Here is a 17,048-nt window from a genome sequence, read left to right as displayed (position 1 = left end):
TGTTTTTTTGTTTTTTTTTTTATAGCCTTTTATTTACAGGTTATATGCATGGGTAACTTTACAGCATTGACAATTGCCAAATCTCTCGTTCCAATTTTTCCTCCTTCCCCCCACCCCCTCCCCTGGATGGCAGGATGATAAATATATTTATGTTAAATATATTAAAATATAAACTAGATACATAATAAGTATACATGACCAAACTGTTATTTTGCTGAACAAAAAGAATCAGACTCTGAAATATTGTACAATTAGCCTGTGAAGGAAATCAAAAATGCAGGTGGGCAAAAATATAGGGATTGGGAATTCAATGTAATGGTTTTTAGTCATCTCCCAGAGTTCTTTCTCTGGGCGTAGCTGGTTCAGTTCATTACTGCTCCATTGGAAATGATTTGGTTGATCTCGTTGCTGAGGATGGCCAGGTCCATCAGACTGGTCATCATATAGTATTGTTGTTGAAGTATATAATGATCTCCTGGTCCTGCTCATTTCACTCAGCATCAGTTCGTGTAAGTCTCTCCAGGCCTTTCTGAAATCATCCTGTTGGTCATTTCTTACAGAACAGTAATATTCCATAATATTCATATACCACAAGTTATTCAGCCATTTTCCAGCTGATGGACATCCATTCAGTTTCCAGTTTCTAGCCACTACAAAAAGGGCTGCCACAAACATTCATGATGCACTCTTATTTTGGTGCTGAGTATGGGGAAGAGGGGGCTTTGGCTTAGCTCACACAACAACTGTACATTAATATTGTTACATATAACAACTGTTTCTGTTTTGTCCAGAAACGTTGAGAGTCTGACTCTTCCCCATTTTTTTTTTTTTTAATTAGGTAAAAGAGGCCATTTTTTGGTGTCATTTCTTACCTAGACTTATTCACTTGAATGGGTATTATCTCCCACTGCAATAGGGGCAGTCTTCATCATTCCTGATCTATATTCTGAATCTCTGGATTCAGATTACTCTGGAGGAGAGAGTGAGGCTGGTGACTGCACAGGGCCTCCTCACTTGAATCCACTTCACTTACAAGTCATGACATCACCTGATGTCATTGGTCCTCTTTGAGAAAGAAGGACAAACAACAAGATTAATATTATAAAACTAAAGGCAATTTGAAAATGATATGTTAGCACTGAGGAAATGACCATGGGAACAGTGGATGCCCATCAGTTGGCGAATGACTGAATAAGTTATGGTACATGAATGTTATGGAATATTATTGTTCTATAACAAACAATCAACAGGATGATTTCAGAGAGACCTGGAAAAACTTACATGAACTGATGCTAAATTAAGTGAGTAGACCCAAGAAACCATTGTACACAGCAACAACAGGATTATGTGATGATCAATTGTGATGGACTTGGCTCTTTTTGACAATGAGGTGATTCAGGCCAATTCCAATAGACTTGTGTTGGAGAGAGAGCCATCTGCATCCAGAGAGAGGACTATAGGGATTTAATATGGATCACAACATAGTATTTTCATCTTTTCTGTTGTTGTTTGCTTTTTGTTTTATTATTTTTTTCCTTTTTATCTGAATTTTCTTGTGCAGCATGATAAATGTAGGAATATGTATAGAAGAATTGCGCATGTTTAACATATATTGTATTACTGTTTGTCTAGGGGAGGGATGGGGGAAGGGATAGAGAATTTGGAATCCAAGGTTTTACAAGGGTGAGTCTTGAAAGCTTTCTTTGCATGTATTTTGAAATTTAAAAGCTATTATTATTAAAAATTAAAAAAATAAAAGAAAGAAATGACCAAAACCTAACTCGGGGATCATGAGGTCACCTTGCTTTGATATAGTAGAAAGAGCCCTGGATTTATGTCAGGATCTGGACTTGAATCTGTATTCTTTCACTTAACAGCTCTGTGTGTAACTGGGAGTTGTCATTTCTCTGGGCCTCAGTTTCTTTATCTGTGTTCTGAGCTTCCTTCCTCCAAATTATCTCTCTTCTATCAAATTTAAGACCCCAAATCTGTAGAATTTAAATTAAATGTAAGAGTAATGTGTTTTGAGCATTTATCACTTTAGCATTTTGCTGAGTCAGTAAGATATGAGGAGATTAGGGGAGGGACAGTAATCAAGAAAAACTATTTGGCCATTGTAATAACTCAGAGTGCAATATGTTGTGGGGATTCAAAAGAATGCCTTTATTTTTATTTACTTATTTATACTTTCTATCTTGGGTACTTTGCCTTGATTGTATCCATATCTTTTTTATAACCTAGACTTTGCTTTTTTATGTATCCTCAATGAGTTCTTAGCATAGTGCTTGGCACATAATAAGCAATTAATAATTTTTTTTTATTCATATATTACTGTTCCCCCAATGTCTATGAAGGTTCTCTTCATGCCAAAACAATGTTTGTTGAATTGATCAACTTTCAAGCAGTCTGAACTAGAGCATGGCACTTTGAGGAGTAAAAATAGAATAGGTTGTATATTAAGATGAAAGGAGTGAGAGAACTCAAAAGAAAATGTATCTACTTCTCCAGAAATTTAACAGTAGCACAGAGTTTATTTCCTGTACTCATTTTATATAAAATCTCCCAGTGAATCTACTTTTTAGAACAACTCATCTTGAATTTTTTTTTTTCATTTCTGTTTATTTAGCAGATCAAGACAACATGGCTCAAAATTTGGAAACATTTTTAAAATGAGACCTATTGTCATTTTATTAATATAGTCCATGGTGAAATGGATATATAAAACATTTATTAAACATTTAGCATTATGTTTTCTAGAAGGGAGTATCTTGTCCTATGAGGAATACAAGTACTAGGAGATTAAATAGTTCCTATCTTAAAAGAATTTATATATTGTAAAGGGGGAAAGATTGAAAAAGAGAATAAGAAAGGTACTGGGGAAATTAATTGGGAAAAAGTAAGAGTTAGGAATGGTGAGCATAAGAGGTAAACGAAGCTAAGTATTCATCAGTAAGGGAAGAAGGGCTCAGAATGGAGGTGTTTCCAGGAATGGGAAGCTTGCTGGCCAACCTTTAAAAGAAGTCCTGAAAGTGAGTAGAACTGGCAGCAAAGTGAGCATACCTTGCACTCCTCAGGAAGTGCTGGTTCAATAAAATGTTTAGAACTGAAATCCATGAAGAAAAGAAACTACAAAGATAATAAATATGCTCAAATACATTATACCTGCATAATATAAAATTGTTAACCTCAGTAGTTTCCTAATTTGAATTCATTACCATTCCAACCATCAGATATAGAAGATCTGTGTACAGTCTGAAAATTTGAAATGCTGTTACTCTTATTTTGTTATTAAATTTTAAATACTTTTTAAAGGGGACCTTTACTGTCTTGAAAATGTGTACTTCAAACAGATTTAGACAGACACAAAATGTTATACAAATGTAGCTCTTAATTGAATCCTGAGATGGAGTTTGTAGTCAGATTTTGCCAGTAAATTATGTTTCAAATCAGTACAATTATTTTGGGAGTTTTGAATAATTCATTTGGAATATTTGGCTGATTACACAATGAAAAATATACTTAGGTGCAATTATCTTAGTTATTAGTAATGATGAAAGAAATAAAAATGTTCCAGCTGTGTTAATTTCATTAAAATCTTAACTGCTATGAGCATTATAATTTCCTTTGATCCTTTGCTTGTTTTTTCTGTATTTTTCATCTTGTACAACACAAGATTTTATTTTTGGCAGCAAGAGTTGGCATAAATTTAAAGACATATACTTTGGAAAAAGAGAAGTTTTTATCATTTTTTAAAACATTAATTGAATAATAATAGTCAATAAGTTAATAAGTTAATTGAAAAGTAGAGACTCAATAGGATTCTGATTTGTAGGCATAGTATTAAATTTATAAATGTATACTCAGGTGTTCCAAACAGTTTTCAGAATTTTGGGAGTTTTTTTGACAGCATTAAAAATGAAAAATCAATTTCATTAGTTAATACCATACACAAAATTCATGAAAGAAATGAAGGAAGAAAACTCAAAAGACTTGGGAAGATCTGAGCCCCATCCTATCAATCAAGCATTCATCTTGACAACCCAGGAACCTCAAAATCATTAGCATTCTCCCAGATTGTTCTACTGAGACCTAACCTTTAACCTGATTTTTCTTTCATGCTTTCACCATCATCCTTTCTGGGCCAAATTTATTAAAGATGCACCACCTCACTTCTTTTTTACCTGATTTCCCTAAACACCAAAGATGTTGGCTAATTCAAGATATGGAGGATATACCAATGTAATTGACATAATTTGTCAAGTTGTCAAGACTGACATCTTGGAGAAGATTATAGCACCTATGCCATAGAGTCTTAACTATATGCTCTTAATTTGTTTTATTGCTTTTATATCACTTTCATTTGCATCCTTTTCTTGATGTCTAGAAATCCATGTCATTTAATAACAAAAAACAAGAAAGAGAGAGAAAAGTTAAGAAAACTAATCAGCACATCAAATGAGTCTAGTCAATGTTCCACCATTATCCCCTTCTTATAAGAAGGAAGAAAATCCTATGCTCTCCTGCCTCTGAACCCTATTGTGCTCTTCATTGCCATTACTCATCTGGATGTGAATTTAACTGCCTGGGCTACTCCCTGAATCAAGCAGGGAAGAACTGTGGTAGAATTATAAATGGACCTTTTTGAATTTCATTAAACCTTTTGTTCAAGTGGACTTTTGTTATAGCCCCACTCCAGGAGGAAGTCTCTGGTAGAATTCTTAGCTGAATTCTTTGTATTAACAAAATAATCATACCCCCACAGTTACCATATCCAATCAGAAAGCCGTTATGATATTTACTCAGGAGGTGATATTTCACCTTTAAAGACCTCTTCATACTATAGATACCCACTAACTCTTTTTTAGGGTTAATCCATTTTAGGGTTAGCCCTTCAGTCAATGGAGGAAACAACATGCATAAACATGGAGCAAGTCACATCTTTCTGGTTTCCAATTTCTTCATCTTTAACATGAGAGATAGACTAGATTATTTCTAATACCTCTTGATCTTCAAACTCAAAATTATAATATAATTTATCTTTCATATCATTATCATAATAGAATTTCCTATACATGTGAAGCTGCTCAAAACTCTTCAGAGCTGCCTCAATGCAAACCAAATAAAATATAAACTGCTTTGATTAGTATTTGTGGTTTTTCTTAACCTTTCCAGCCATATTTTATGTTATTGCCTATCATATGCTTTACATTCCAACTAAACTCTAGTACTATCTGCTTCCTAAACATATCTTGTCGTTCTACCTCTTCGCTTTTGCTCATGTTAGAATCCCTCCCTTTTCCTTTTAAAGTCCATTGAATTTCTACTCATCTTTTAAAGTCTATCTAGATATCTTTCGGGAATCATTTTAGACCAAGTCTTTTTTTTTTTTTTTTTTTTTGCTGAGGCAATTGGGGTTAAGTGACTTGCACAGGGTCACACAGCTAGGAAGTGTTAAGTGTCTGAGGTCAGATTTGAACTCAGATCTTCCTAACTTCAAGCCTGGTGCTCAATTTACTTAGCTGCCCCAAGAACCAAGTCCTCTTATTCAGTATAGCACTTAATTTTATAACTCTCTAATTGATTTATTATATAATATACAGTATTTAATTTAAAATATTTTGATGTCTTCTGTCTATATCAATTAATAAACATTTTAAAGTTCTTACTATGTGCTAGGCACTGTGCTAAATGTTAATATATCTCTAATTACAAGGAAAAACTATTTTTAAAAAATGATACAGAAACTGTGTCCAACAATATATACAATAAGCCTCTTGACTTTCCCAAGGTCATATAAGTATCAGAAACTTTCTTACAATATGCTAAAATTCCACCATATTTATATGTCATTTATTCAATCATTCTCAAAGTATTAGTATCTCCTTTGTTGTCTGTTCTTTTCTACAAAAAAATGCCATCAATATTATTATATTATATCTATGGGTTCTTTCTACCTTTCTTTGACTTCTTGGTTTAAGTATCTACGATTTAGTGATATAGGAAGTATGGTTCTATTGTTTGCCAGAAAAATTGGACACATTCACAGTGCCAATAATGGTGTTGTAGTATATCTCACAATCCCTCTGATTATTTTCATTTTCCTTTTTTGTCATTTCTGGTAATATCCTGAGTATGAAGTAGGAACTCAAGAGTTTTAAATTTTATATTTCTCTTATGATTAGTATTTGAAAGATTTTAAAAATATAGTTAATTGTTTATCTTTCTTCATTTGAAAAGTACCTTTTCATATCCTTGGACCACTTACTAATTTGAAAATGATTTTTATTTTGAGGTTTGTATGCTCATTGACAACATGAATTATATAGTTTGGATCCTATCTTATGGGCAAGTGATTACACTTAGGTTATATTGTTATTTCTTGATCCACATACTGTAATGTGTACATTTATTCGTATAGAGGTAAACTAAAGGTAGCTCCTTTCTTTCTTTAAATTTCTATTAGATTTTTCACAAAGAGAATTATTATAACCTTTGTCTTTGGTAAAGATACCAATTAAGCTATCCCTGTAATGAAAATTTAAACAGTGATTTCAAGAGGAGTATGTTTAATAGCTTTTTTCTGAAAGCAGTGAGACAGAAAAAGAACCATTTATAATCTTTGTTAAAGAACTAAATATTTTAATTTATGCTTCTAAGCTCAAACCCAACTAAAACCCACAAATTACACAAAATTAGTGCATCCAGATTTTTTAAAAATGTTCAGATAGGGAAAGAAATCTTTTGTGTTTCTATATGTATAAATGTGTGTTATATATGCATATATATATATATATATATATACATGTGTTATATACATATTATGTAGTATGCATGCATTTGTACATGTTATATATATATATCTATATATATATATCTATATATATATATATATATATATATGCATATATACACATATAAAATCAAAAGCCATTCCCCAATAGAAACAGTTTTTAGAGGAGAAATTGCAAGCTATTAACTATATAAGGAATGTTCCAAATCTCTAGTAGAAAGTAATAGAAATTTACATCAAAACAAAACAACGCTGAGATTTCACCTTATACCCCCAAAATAACAAAAAAATGAAAACAATTTTGGAGGTAAAAGACAGGCATATTAGTGTACTATTGATGGAACTGCAAATCAGTAGAACCATCTTAAAAAGGAATTTAGAATTATATAAATAAAAATGACTAAAATGTCCAACCTCTTAGACCCAGAAATTTCACTACTAGGCATAAATCCCAAGGAAGTTATTGATTAAAAGAAAGGTCCAAAATTAAAATATATATATATTTACAACAGTAACTTTTGTAATGGTAAAAAATTTGAAGCAAAGAAGATACCCATCATCTAGGGAATAGCCAAACAAATTTTGATACATTAATCTAAGACAATATTACTGTACTTTAAGAAATTACAAATATGATAAATACAGAGAAGCATTAAGAGTCTTCACCCAAAAATTAAAGCCAATAAAATAATATAAACAATGACAATATAGATGGATATAACAGACAAAAAGAATTGCTGCGTGTTGTTGCAATATTACAAAGAATAAGAATGAGTCTAAAGAAGAGATGAAATCACCTGCTAGCACTCCTTTGCAGATGTGGAGGATTCTGTGGATGTGAAACATCATATTTTATCAAAATTTTAAAAATATATTGATTTGTTGATTTTTTTCTTTTCTTTAAAAATATTTCTTATGGTCTCTCTGAAAGGAGTAGGGGAAGGAAAGGAAATGAAAACAATTTTGGAGGTAAAAGACAGGCATATTAGTGTACTATTGATGGAACTGCAAATCAGTAGAACCATCTTAAAAAGGAATTTAGAATTATATAAATAAAAATGACTAAAATGTCCAACCTCTTAGACCCAGAAATTTCACTACTAGGCATAAATCCCAAGGAAGTTATTGATTAAAAGAAAGGTCCAAAATTAAAATATATATATATATTTACAACAGTAGCTTTTGTAATGGTAAAAAATTTGAAGCAAAGAAGATACCCATCATCTAGGGAATAGCCAAACAAATTTTGATACATTAATCTAAGACAATATTACTGTACTTTAAGAAATTACAAATATGATAAATACAGAGAAGCATTAAGAGTCTTCACCCAAAAATTAAAGCCAATAAAATAATATAAACAATGACAATATAGATGGATATAACAGACAAAAAGAATTGCTGCGTGTTGTTGCAATATTACAAAGAATAAGAATGAGTCTAAAGAAGAGATGAAATCACCTGCTAGCACTCCTTTGCAGATGTGGAGGATTCTGTGGATGTGAAACATCATATTTTATCAAAATTTTTAAAATATATTGATTTGTTGATTTTTTTCTTTTCTTTAAAAATATTTCTTATGGTCTATCTGAAAGGAGTAGGGGAAGGAAAGGAATATACAAGAAATTTAGATAATGTTAAAAAAAAAAAAAGGTTCCATGATTCCACATTTGTCAAAAATTTATATACCGTAATTTTGTATCTAACACAATAATATGCAAGAGTAAATTATATTTTTTTTTATATTTCTAGAAAATGGAGGAACCCCCGATAACCATTGAAGACTTCTTAAAGGCTCAAAATATAGTATGTAGAGTAGTTTATTTTATGTTTCTCAATATAGTTCATATCTATGTTGTTTATGAGGATTTTTTCTTGATTTCCCCAACTATTAGTATTCTTTCTTCCCTAACTTCAAAAAAGGCAGAGAAACAATGAATAAGGTATTGACTGTCTGACAACTCTAGGTGAAATTTCAGGAATAGAATAGAGCTCTGTACACAACATTCATTGATCTAAGGCCTTTAATAGTCAATTATCAGGGCTTGTAGAAAATTTAGGATAAAATTTGATTGCCTGAAGAAATTTATCAGTATTGTACATCAATATATTATGATGGAATATTTGTCCAGGTTCTGTATAACGGACTTGTTACTTTGAAATAAGAAGACATCTTCATGGAGGAAAAAATACAATAGATGGGTTAAAAAATATAAGGCAAAAAGGAAATTCAATCTGTTAGAAAAGGGTGATAGTATGGGTGGGATTAAGTAAGACTACTGATATTTATATAGCACTTAAGCATTTCATGAGACTCACAACAACTTTGCTAAAGAGATAATATTATTGCTTCCATTTTATAGATGAAGATTCTGAGGTTCTATTTGGTAAAATGATTTGTCCATGGTCACACCACTAGTTAATACCATGAGCATTAGAGACAGAATTCATTTTAACAGTAAATCCAAGTGCATTTTTCAGTATACCATGTAAAGAAGAAAACAAAAGGAGGACTCTAGCTTTATTTTTAGTCATTGGAACTCTAAACAAACAAACAAAACAACAACAAAAAAAAAAAACCACGAAAAAAAAAAACCCAGAGCTTCCTCCTTTCATTCTAAACATTTCTAGAATGTTTCCTTATTTTACACATTCTCTAAAAAAAATCTCCCTTCAATTTTATAAAAATTACTCTGTTGATTTTACTCTATATCATCTATTTAAACATAATAGATATGTCTTTTATGATGACTTTCAAAAATGTATACTGTGAATTGTAATATCAATTTTAGGTTTATAGACTTATATTTATTTTTAATTATTGAATATGTTTATACATTTTTTTCTTCCCTACAATGTTTACAGGAAGAATGGCCAAAATCTACTCATTTTAGATATGATGCTTATAAATCTTCACTAGCTGTCAAGAGTTTACGAGAGGCCTGTTCACTTGATGCAATTCATAAATACTTATGCGACAATGTTAATATGAAACATAAAGCTCTCATAGAAATGGAATTAAGGATGAAGGATTTATTTGATGATTTTCATGCACATGCCTCCCTATTCTTAAATTATATGGAAAACACTGCTTTGGAAGGTAATGACATTTCTTTATGCCAAAAATTAATGGTCAAATATTTCTTTAACTTCTATCAAACAGTAAAACTTTAAATTTTGTGTAAGTAATTTAGTTGTATCTTTAAATTACAAAGTTGTCTTCAGTTTTACAATATTTTCAAGCTTAATATTTGCAATTAAATTATTAATGTTGCTGTCTTTATCAAATAGACATATGATCTCTGATATAACTGAACTTATAAAACACTGCAGTGCCACAAGTCCTTGGTCAATGATAGAATGTATCATGATATCAAAATGTAACAGTACTAAGAACAGTACCAGGAAAAAACAGAATTGGATCCATCAGTAAAGCTACAAGATTTTAAACACAGAGAAAAGACTCAATTAAAATTGATCGTAGAACCAAGGATAGTTCCAAGAAGGCTTTTTACTAATAAGGTCTCCCTATCAATTAAAGTCAACCACCTCTGATCCTGTGGTAGAAACTTCTATGACTTACATAATATTAAATGTTTTGAGCAAATAAGGTTCCAAGAGTGAAAGATCCTTTTTTTGCCTATCCTGAAATCTCTACTTTGTAATGTCTAAAAGTTAAGTTACATTTTCTGGAAAATTTTATGGTTCATGGAAAGGAGTATCTTCTCAGGTTCTTTTAGGTTAAATACTACCATGAGCATTGATACTCTAACAAAGTAGACCCCAACCTCTTTATAGTCATGCTCTCATCCTCAACGGTTATCCATCTGGGGCTAGGCAGTGAAATCATGCATGCATACATATTTATACTATGTCATATATACATATCTGTATATATGACACCTTTGACAGTCTGATGAAACCTATGGACCCTCTGAGTATTATTTTTAAGTCCAAGAAAAAATTGCGTAGGACTTACAAAGGAAACCAATTATATTGAAATAGTTTTTTTTTTTTTTTAATGTGAACTTCATGAACTTAAGAATTCTTTCCTTAGAATCTATAGTTATGCCAAGAGAGAAGTTAAATGTTAGAGCTCTGAATATCTATTTGATAATATTAGTTATTTCTTTAAATTCTTTAAAAATAATAATAGTTTATTTTTCCCCAGTTTGAGGTAAAGACAATTTTTATGATTTAAAAAAAAAAAATTTGAGTTTCAACTTTTCTCTTTCTCTCCTTCACCTGAAACAATAAGAAACTTGATATAGGTTATACATGTTCATTGATGCAAAAAAAATTTACTATATTAGTCATGTTGTGAAAGAAAACACAGGCCAAAGGGGGGAGGAAATGAAAAAAAAAAAAAGGTGAAAAATAGTATGCTTCAATCTGCATTCAGACTCCATTATTTCTTTTTCTAGAGGTAGATAACATTTTTCATCATGAGTCCTTTGGAATTCTCTTGAATTGTTGTGTTGCTGAGAATAACTAAGTCATTCATAGTTGATCATAGTAACATTTTAACTATGTACAATGTTGTCCTCGTTCTGCTCAGTTCACTTTGCATCAGTTCATATAAGTCTTGTCAGGTTTTTTTTGAAATTCACCTGCTCATCATTTCTTATAACACAGTAATATTTCATTAAAATCAATATCCCACAATTTGTTCAGCCATTCGCCAATTGATGGGAATCCTCAAGTTTCTAACTCTTTGTCACCACAAAAGGAGCTGCTAAAAATATTTTGTACAAATTAGTCCTTACCCCCTTTATTTATCTTCTTGAGATACAGATCTATTAGTGATATTGCTGGATTAAAGGACATGCACAGTTTTATAACCCTTTGGGCAAATTTCCAACTTGCTCTTCAGAATAGTTTATAGCTATATTATTGGTGCATTAGTATCCTAATTTTTCTACATCCTATCCAACATTTATTATTTTCCTTTTTTGTCATATTAGCTAATCTTATAGATGTGTCGTGGTACTTTAGAAATCTTGCATTTCTCTAATTAATAATGATTTGGAGCATTTTTTAATATCACTACAAGATAGCTTTGATAGTTTCTATCAACTAGAAACCTAGTTTCTATCATGTTGTTTTCTAATTTTTCCAGCAGTTTTTGTCAAATAGTGAATTCTTATCCCCAAAGCTTGGGCCTTTGGTTTTTATCAAACACTAGATTATTATGGTCATTTACTACTTAAATCTATTTTTTTGTGTACTTAATCTATTCCACTGATCCACTACTCTATTTCTTGGCCATTACTAAACATTTTTGATAATTAACACTTTAGAATACAAATCTGATTCAGCTAGAGTACTTTTCTTTACATTTGCTTTCTTTAGTTCTCTATTTCTGGCCTTTTTTACTTCCAGATGAATTTTGTTATGATTTTTTCCCTAGTTCTTAAACTAATTTTTGGCAGTTTGGTATTCACTGAATAAGTAAATTAATTTAGGTGGAATCATAATTTTTATTATATTGGCTCATTGTATGCATGAGCAATTAATATTTTCCCACTTGTTTAGATCTAACTTTATTTGTGTGAAAAATGTTTTGTAATTATGTTCATACAGTTCCTGGATTTGTCTTGGCAGATAGACTTCCAAGTATTTTATACTGTCTACAATTATTCTAAAATGAATTTCTCTTTCTATATTTTATGGTTGTTGGTAATATAGAAATGCTGATGAGTTATTTATTTTATAACCCAATTTTACAAATTTAATTATTTAAACTAGTTTTTAATTGATTCTCTAGGATATTATCATGTTATCTAAAAAGAGTAATGGTTTTGTTTCCTCATTGCCTATTTTAATTACTTCAATTTATTTATCATCTCATTGCCAAAACTAATATTTCTGGTACAATATTGAATAAGAGTGGTAATTATGGACTTCTTTTAAATCCTATGTAGTCATTTAGATGGGAAGGGAAAGTATAGCATACCCGAACATAAGAGCATTGATTTTTTTCTTCTCAAAGAACTGAAGCTCTGAAGTGTATTGGAACCATTTACATATTCCAGAAAATTTGGACTCTGGATCATAAGATTCAGAATAAGTTTAGTTCTAATCAGGCTAAAGAGTTAGATTAAGCAGTAATGAATGATAATTAAAAATTTTTTGATAAAGTGACAAATTATATGTAGAGATTGGTGTTTAAATATCTTGCTCTAAATTGTGCAACATCTATTTGAATAATTATGTTACTTGAGAGGTACTATAATTTGGTGAATAGGTAGCTATCTTGGAATCTGAAAAATATGAGCAAATCACTTGACCTCTAAGGGACCCTAAAACAACCCTTTGAAATTATAGTCTAGGACAATTTATGATTAACATTGGTACAAGAGTTTTTTCGACATGCCCTATACCAAGAAAATCTGAGATATGAAAAAAAAAACAATATTAATATTTGTTTTTTAAATAATGGAGTTTCAATATTTTAAAAGTAAAGTCATAACAGAATGGAAGATCTTAATGTATATTCTTTCATCTAATTTAACTATTTTATCACCCTATCCTGATTGACAACAGAGAAATAAATGCTTAATTTTTTACAGCACTTAAATTTTTTTCAAAAAAAAAAAAAGAATTGGACAAACTTAAAGAGAACTAAATCTGGAATCCATCATGAATGAGGTATCTGGTGTCTCTGAAGCAGAGCCAAAGATACAGACCTGTATGAAATGTAGATTTCCATAATGACATCCTGCATAATTAGTAAGTTAAGGAATAAATAATAAACCATATGAAAGAGATTTATAATTAAGAAACATTTACCTTCTAAATATCTTAGATGCAGCTAAACAGTCCTCAGAGGAAATATCCCTGAGAATATACCTTAACAAAACACAAAGACAAAGAATGAATGAATATGTAATTAAAATTAGATCAATAAGCCCAATAAATAAGCCTAAAAAAGAACATTTTGAAAATTAGAAGAGAAAAAGATGGATTAGAAAAAAAAATCTATAGAATAAACAAAACTAAAAACCTGTTAGGCAATCTAATTAGAAAGAAAAATAAAAACATACAAATGAATGGTAAAATTATAAGAGAGAAGAGATTAAACATTTAAATATAAGCAAAGAAGAAACAAAACTATCCCCATTTGATAATATGACATTTTATAAAAACCTGAAGAATCAGTAAATAAACTAGTTGAAGGCAATTAATAGTTTCCAAAAAATATGATACAAAATAAACCTACAAATATCAATAGTATTTTCATATACCAATAACAAAATCAAAGAGAACATAATGGAAAAATAAGTTCCATTATAATGCATAAAATGAGTAGGAAATAGTCTACCAACACACATTGAAGTCTTATAGAGATACAATTATAAATCACTAATAATTTCAATGATTAGAGCAATATTCAGCACTTGTGACCACAACAACATAATAAAATTTATAATACTTGCTAAATTAAATTCATGCTATACATCTGAAATTATAAATAACTATACAAAATTATAAAAAATTCATTTGGAGGGACAAATTATCTAAAAGAGAGCTTGACAAACTACAACTGTTGTCCAAATATAGCCTGCTACCATTTTTTTGGATGGTATATAAGAATACTTTTTAAAATATACTAAATTTATAAATTTACAATTTACAAATATTAAAAAAAAATCTTTTATCAAAGGCTGTTAAAAACAACAACAACAAAACAACCAACCATTGGTAATAGGTCAGATTTGGCCCATTAGCCATTGTTTACCAACTTCAATCTTTACACTCTAGACAGTGGTGGGGAATGCTGGTGGGCTTTATAAGGTCCTTGAAATCATTTCCTAAGGCAGCTATCAGGGACAATAAGATCAACTGATAGACAGATACAACAACTTCCCACTGCTTGAGCTCTATAAGTTAATCATTTTGTGTGGCCCTGTGAATGATGTCATAAATATCCAAATGGCCTTTGGCAGAAAAAATGTTCCCCACTCCTACCCTAGGGAAATAATTTTTAAAGGATGATATAAATTTTTAATCTAGAATCTTGAGGTTTTATCTGGGGATTTAGGCTTTTATCTTGAGATCTAGAATTTCAAGGGGAATGATTTTAAAGGATAATTTTAATAGGAATTGAAGGAAAAATAGCATTTCTAGATTTTGAATTATACTATAAAGCAGTAGTCATTAATTTAAAAAATATTTTTAAAAGGGAGGCAGTGAAGAATAGTAGAAAGATTCATTTTAAAAAGGAAATTTGAAATTATTTGTTTTAAGAATGAATGACTGGGAGGGAAGAGAGGAAGAATATATTTAGAGATAAGGGTAATATACTAAAAATATCAATACAAATTAAAATAAAAAGGAAATGAAGGAAGGAGTTAAGAAAAGCCTGTCCTATAAAAGGACTGTGAATATCACTTTGGCAAATATATGGAGCATGCATTGGCAAAGTAAACAATTTAAGGCAAAGAAACCAATAGTACTATTGCAGTAGTCCAGAAGAAAGGTGTTGAGGATTAGAAGTACTACAGTGGAGACCATGTGAGTAAAATGAAGAAGACAGATGGGAAAAGAAGTATGATAAAATTAACAAAACTAATAGGAACACAGGGAGAAAAGGAGAATAAGGAATTATGAACCAGGTGACTGAAAAGATTATTCATGCCCTTAAAAGAATTAGGGGAGATAAGAAGGGATAGTTCTTCATATTGCTTCCACATAACTTATCTCAGAACTAAGACTTCTGCCTAAGCTACACAAATTTGATTTGGCATTTCCCTTTTAAAACTCCCTTCCCAACTAATTCATGGAAGTCTACCCTTGGTTTACCCTGATATTTGTTTGCCTCAGGTTGTCTTTCCATCTGGTAATTCTTTTAGCATTCTATCTTTTAGACTGTAACTGGCTTGAATTTGTCAAGTTCCATGCCTGGTAGAACTTAACCTAAAAGTAAAATAGTGACACATTGGTTGCCATATCTTGAGATGTACGTGATAAAAAAAAAAAAAAAAGTTGCAACAATTTAAGAATGATGCTCACTAGATCTGCTGATTGAATTCATAGGTAATCTGTAGGTACCAAGACCACAAATAACTGTGAATTAACATAGGACACTGGGGGGCTGGAATATTTTCTTCCATTTGTTTCCTCTTCAGACCCAACTGAAGATGCCTTGTATAAATATAGTTTGGTGAATGAAAAATCCTGAGTTGACTATTCAAAGAGACCTCACGGACTAGGATGCATCAGGCTCATGTGATTACTTTCAGTACCCAGCTCTGGCAGGAGCCCTGTTTGTACCATTGTTGTTACACATGCTTTGCTGTTGCATCTTTCAGTGGCTATGCCAAATATGTGATGACAAGTGGGAAACTGGGACTTTTGCTAGGGAGGAGAGGTTAGCCAATTGCACCTGAGAATCTCCAACTTCAACAGCTCCCAGGACTTCCTCATCTCATTCTTCTTTTTCCCTTTCATCTCTCTTTCCTCATTCTGTTGGCCCCTGCCTCTACAGAGACCCTACCTGGCTGCAGTTCTGTAACATATGCTGGCCGGGTGCTTAAAAGGTATCATACTGGTGGATGTTTTGACTACAAGTGGGTAGTGGGGTCAGAAGTTTGATCTGAGTATCTGCTGGACTCTGAAAATAACTTCCTGACCTAGCTGATTTGGTGCTGTTAACTGGGTGCTTTAGTATCTAAAGGAAATAATCTTTTATATCTTCTTTAACTCTGAGTTTGTGCTCTTTTAATCTCTGCTTAGTAAAGTTGTTTTCTTAAATTTTGTTGCATAAAAGAGACACAATGCATTTTCACCTTATAGTCTGAATTGTTGGACTGGCCTAGATTAGGCTTGTTCCAAAATACAATAGTCATGTTAGAACAGGAGTATGCTGGAGTCACAAGAGGTAATTGTTCAATTTTCAATGTAAGGATTTATAAATCATGGCTTGATTTTTTCTTTTGTTTTGTGTCTAGACTTAAGAAAGTGATGAAAAAATTTTAGTAAGACAGATTAAACGATAAAGCATATATATATTTAAAAACTAGCTCACCCCTTTAGCAAAAGCATAGTTTTCCAGTATTTTTCTTTTGAAAGCAAGGCTGACTATTGGGAGGGAAATCCTTTCCACACAATTTTTTTTGCTTTGATTTTTTTCCTTCAAAAACTTTATGAAAGGCTAATTCAATGATAACTTCAGATAATAGGTTCAGGATGCACTGAAATACACAAGGGACCCAGACAATGGCATCTCCCTTTATTCCAGGAAAACCATCCCCAA

General features: G+C 31.2%; 1 protein-coding gene across 1 annotated transcript in view; it reads left to right on the top strand.

Moving 5' to 3' along the window:
* Positions 1-17,048, top strand: part of FAM227B (family with sequence similarity 227 member B) — a 321,697-nt gene that overhangs the window by 842 nt on the left and 303,807 nt on the right. The window contains exons 2-3 of the mRNA XM_031955171.1: positions 8,543-8,596; positions 9,656-9,890. Of these exons, the coding sequence (XP_031811031.1) occupies positions 8,543-8,596; positions 9,656-9,890 (289 nt within the window). The remainder of the gene's footprint in view (positions 1-8,542; positions 8,597-9,655; positions 9,891-17,048) is intronic.

This window comes from Sarcophilus harrisii, chromosome 2 (assembly GCF_902635505.1).
Source record: "Sarcophilus harrisii chromosome 2, mSarHar1.11, whole genome shotgun sequence".
Lineage (NCBI taxonomy): Eukaryota > Metazoa > Chordata > Mammalia > Dasyuromorphia > Dasyuridae > Sarcophilus > Sarcophilus harrisii.
This window is presented reverse-complemented; position numbering and strand designations above follow the sequence as displayed.